Source organism: Lipotes vexillifer, unplaced genomic scaffold, assembly GCF_000442215.2.
Source record: "Lipotes vexillifer unplaced genomic scaffold, Lipotes_vexillifer_v1.1 scaffold1303, whole genome shotgun sequence".
NCBI classification, from domain to species: domain Eukaryota; kingdom Metazoa; phylum Chordata; class Mammalia; order Artiodactyla; family Lipotidae; genus Lipotes; species Lipotes vexillifer.
This window is the reverse complement of record NW_006785848.1, coordinates 626801-630834: the sequence shown is the minus strand read 5'-3', so window position 1 is coordinate 630834 and position 4034 is coordinate 626801. Positions and strand designations below refer to the sequence as shown.

Genomic DNA, 4034 nt, shown 5'->3' with positions numbered 1-4034 from the left:
TTCCTGCTGGGGGCCATATTCATTGCTTTAAGTTCCAGTCGAATCCTACTTGTAAAATATTCAGCCAATGAAGGTAAGTTAAGATTTGGAATGTGTATGGAGCACTGCCATCTAATCACACTTTATCTTTCTTGTCTTTAGTTTCCCTTGTATATAAAATGGGGATAATACCCTTTAAAGTATTCTGCTTCATGCCAGTGATAAAGCATGTTTAAATTTGGTTCTTTAAACTGTCATTCCTTACCAAGAAAAATTTGTGATGCTGAGTGAAATTTGGGTCAGTTAAGTACAGTATCAAAACCTTTGCAGAACAGATCATAACATCTGACTGTTGGTTTAATCAACAGGTGTTTCTGGGCCTATAACAATATATATTATAACTTATTTTGAAATAGGAGATACATTTAGTCACTTGGCGTTTGTGAGGTACTATTTTAAGTACATTATCAATGGAGCAGTACAGGTTATTAGCTTTGATAAATACATACTCAGGAAATCTTTTATTATTCTTAATGTAAGAATTTGTATGTAAACAGTTTAATTCCACAAAACTGTGTTGAGAACCTCTCACTAGTTATTGAGTACATGTAAAATCATGACATCATGATCGTTAATGGTCTGCTTGGGGAGTCAGATGTGTACATAAGTCTCTTTTTCAGTTAACATTTCTCTGCCAGGCGCTGGGCTAGATATTACTAGCAGGGTTCAAAGTACCTAAGATATAGACTTTATTCTCAAGAATTCACAGTTTATTAGAAGAGAAATACATGTAAACGCATCATGAAAATACAGTATAATAAGTGCAGTTCTATACCAAAGATACAGAGGTAGTTTTACATAGAGAGTGATATATTCTGTGTGGGAGAGCATGATGTGGACTGTGAAGCAGTCAGGGAACACTTCCCTGATAAGGTGACAGTTGATCCACAAGAAGCCAAGGTGGGCAGAGGTATTCAAAACAGAAGCAACAGCCTGTAAAAAGTGAACAGATGTATTAAAAAAGCAGGATGGATTGTGAGAATGTGTAGTTCAGAATTACTGAGCAAAAAGTTTTAAGGACTTGGACGAGGGGGGAAGGAGTGCTTAGCCAGAGAGGGCAGTAATGATCAGAGAGCTGAGGACTTTATATGTCATGCTAAGCATCTGGGACTTTATTCTCTAGGCCCTGGAGTCTGGGGGACAAGGAATACTTGGAGGAATATAAACAGCAGGGTAAGATGAGAAAGACTATTTTGGTAGCTGGATGGAGAATGGACTAAAGGGGAAGAGGAGTAGCCAGTTAGGGGGTTATTACAAATTCAAGCCACAGATGATGAAAACTAACCAGGGCTTTTGAAGTAGGAATTGAGAAGAGAGGATAGATTCAAGAAATATTCTAAACATAGAAAAGACAAGACCTGGAGAATGTGTGGAATGTGGAGATTAAAGGAGATGAAGTATTGGATAGTTCAGAGGTTTCTGGTTTGGATGCTGAGTAGATCAATGATGTTCTCAACTGAGATGGAGACTAAGGAAGGAAGAGCAGGTTGGACAGAGCTCAGAGAAATTAACAGTTTTAGCTCTTGTACCTTCCATGAGGCCAGGAGCTGTGTCCTTGTTTACTGCTGTATCCTGCAGTGTTTAGCACTTCACACATGTCAAGGAAATGCCAGTTAAGTGAATAAATAGGAGATGGTTATTCATATGGATATGTTTAGTGAGCGTTAAATGTTCCAGAATACAGATTTGGAAACATTTATATTAAATTGACATTTAAAACCCAAGGAGCAGAGGGTTCATTCAGGGTAACCACACAGAATGAGAAAATAACAGAGAGCCAAGGATAGAACTCCAGGGAATGCCAGCATTTAACAGGAGTGCTGACACTCAGAAGGACAGTAAGAAGGAATTAGAGAGATGAGAGAACTAAATGCAAATGACTTATAGAAGGGAGTTTGACTGGGAGGAAATTGCAACATCAGGATAAGATAAGGATTAAAACCCATTCTTGGGAACTAATAATTAGAAGACGTTTGGTAATCTCAGGAACTAGGTAGTTGGAGTACTGTGGTGGGATCAGAAACCAAACTGCTTGGGGGCAAGATCTGAGTGGAAAGTGGGTACAGTGGAGATAATGAATATTGACACTTTTATGGAGATTAGGAGGAGGTATGGTAGCTGGAGAGGGAGGATCTTATATTTTATTTTTTTCAGTTGGGAGTTTTGAACATATTTGTAGGAGAGGAGAGGAAGGCAGTTAACTGAAAGATAAAGGAGATATACTGAAGCCCCAGGAAATAATTATTGGAGCAAAGCCCCTGAAGAGAAGGGAAGGTTTTAATGGGGAGAATGGGTATATAGTGGGGCCATGGCTCCTCTCTCTGGGAGTGAAGGGAAACCAATAAGGATGAATGTGGCGTAGATAAGGTTGAAGTGTGGGCAGAAGAGTGGAGAGAGGTCACACATGATGCTGTGATACGATTTGGGATCAACCATGAGAGAAATGCAAGGAGAAAAACAAAAATGATGAAAAGCAAGAATGAGTTAAAGAGCAGTGACAAGAGTTTGAAAGTTGTGATATGAAGCCCCCCCCCCATTTGTGTGCGTGCATGTTTGCTCATGTGTATCGTGCTAGAAAGTAAAGCAAAGTATTGTTGGAGGATAATGAAAATGTGATTTCAGTATAACTTTGAGCTCAGAAGAGGGAGGAAGAGATGTTTTTAACTGAGCTTTGAATAATGGAGAAAGTTTAACAGGCAATTAAGTGCCTACTAAGTGCAGAACACTTAACTGCCAGGTTTAGGATGTCTTACAAGACATGATCCCCGTCTTGTAAGAAGCTTACTTTTTAAAATTTATTTATTTAATTTGTTTGTTTGTTTTTATTTTTGGCTGTGTTGGGTCTTCGTTGCTGCGCGCGGGCTTTCTCTAGGTGCAGCGAGCGGGGGCTACTCTTCGTTGCGGTGCACGGGTTTCTCACCGCGGTGGCTTCTCGTTGCGGAGCACGGGCTCTAGGTGTGCGGGCTCAGTAGTTGTGGCGCACAGGCTTAGTTGCTCCGCGGCGTGCGGGATCTTCCCGGACCAGGGCTTGAACCCGTGTCCCCTGCATTGGCAGGCGGATTCTTAACCACTGCACCACCAGGGAAGCCCCAAAGCTTACATTTTAAGGGTAAGACATACAACATAAAAAGTAACTATAATACAATGTTACAGGTACTGTTATAGAGGTTTATAGGTAGTGTTACCCGAAAGCTGGGTTCACCTCTTGGTAGGTGTTGAGCCAAAAGACACAACCAAGCCAAAGATAGGGAGAAGGAAGGATTTATTATTACTTGTAGCAAGTAAGGAGAACACCGGGGAGCTTTCCCAAAGCAGTGTCTTCCCAAACAGCAAAATTGGGGAAGTTTTAAGCTAAAGGGTACATGCGTTTTATGAAGGGGCTTGGCTGGTTGACAGAATCCAGCTTTAGTTGATTGAAGTCAGGAGGGTCCGAAAAGGTCAACATCATCAGTTCTAGTTGATCTGGTGGTTGAGCACTGCAGGCTCATCTTTACCATTGAAACTGAACTGGGAGTCTTTACAACTGGTACATTATCTTTGCTATTGTCACTTCTCTTGCTGGATAAGAGTTTATTCCTGCATTCTTTTGTTCCCTTAAGATCCTTAATTACTGAGACCTGTTCAAGGACAAGCATTATGGCCAGGCTTAAGTCACGAGATGGCTTAGGCCAAAAATGGCTTCTCTTATGTCCAGAACAACTGATACATTATCTTTGCTATTGTCACTTCTCTTGCTGGATAACAGTTTGTTCCTGCATTCTTTTGTTCCCTTAAGATCCTTAATTACTGAGACCTGTTCAAGGACAAGCATTATGGCCAGGCTTAAGTCACAAGATGGCTTAGGCCAAAAATGGCTTCTCTAATGTCCAGAAAGCCACGCCTAGTTCTCTTTCTCCGGGGACCCCCTACCCTATCTGTTTACACTAGTGCTACAGGATCAGAGATGAATAAAGGATTGATTATGCATAGGTTGTGAAGAAAAGAGGAAGAAAGAG

At 40.9% G+C, this 4034-nt stretch overlaps 1 protein-coding gene across 1 annotated transcript in view; it reads left to right on the top strand.

Moving 5' to 3' along the window:
* Positions 1-4034, top strand: part of SLC35A5 (solute carrier family 35 member A5) — an 18783-nt gene that overhangs the window by 74 nt on the left and 14675 nt on the right. Inside the window, 1 exon segment of the mRNA XM_007458159.1 lies at positions 1-73. Coding sequence (XP_007458221.1) covers positions 1-73 — 73 coding nt within the window.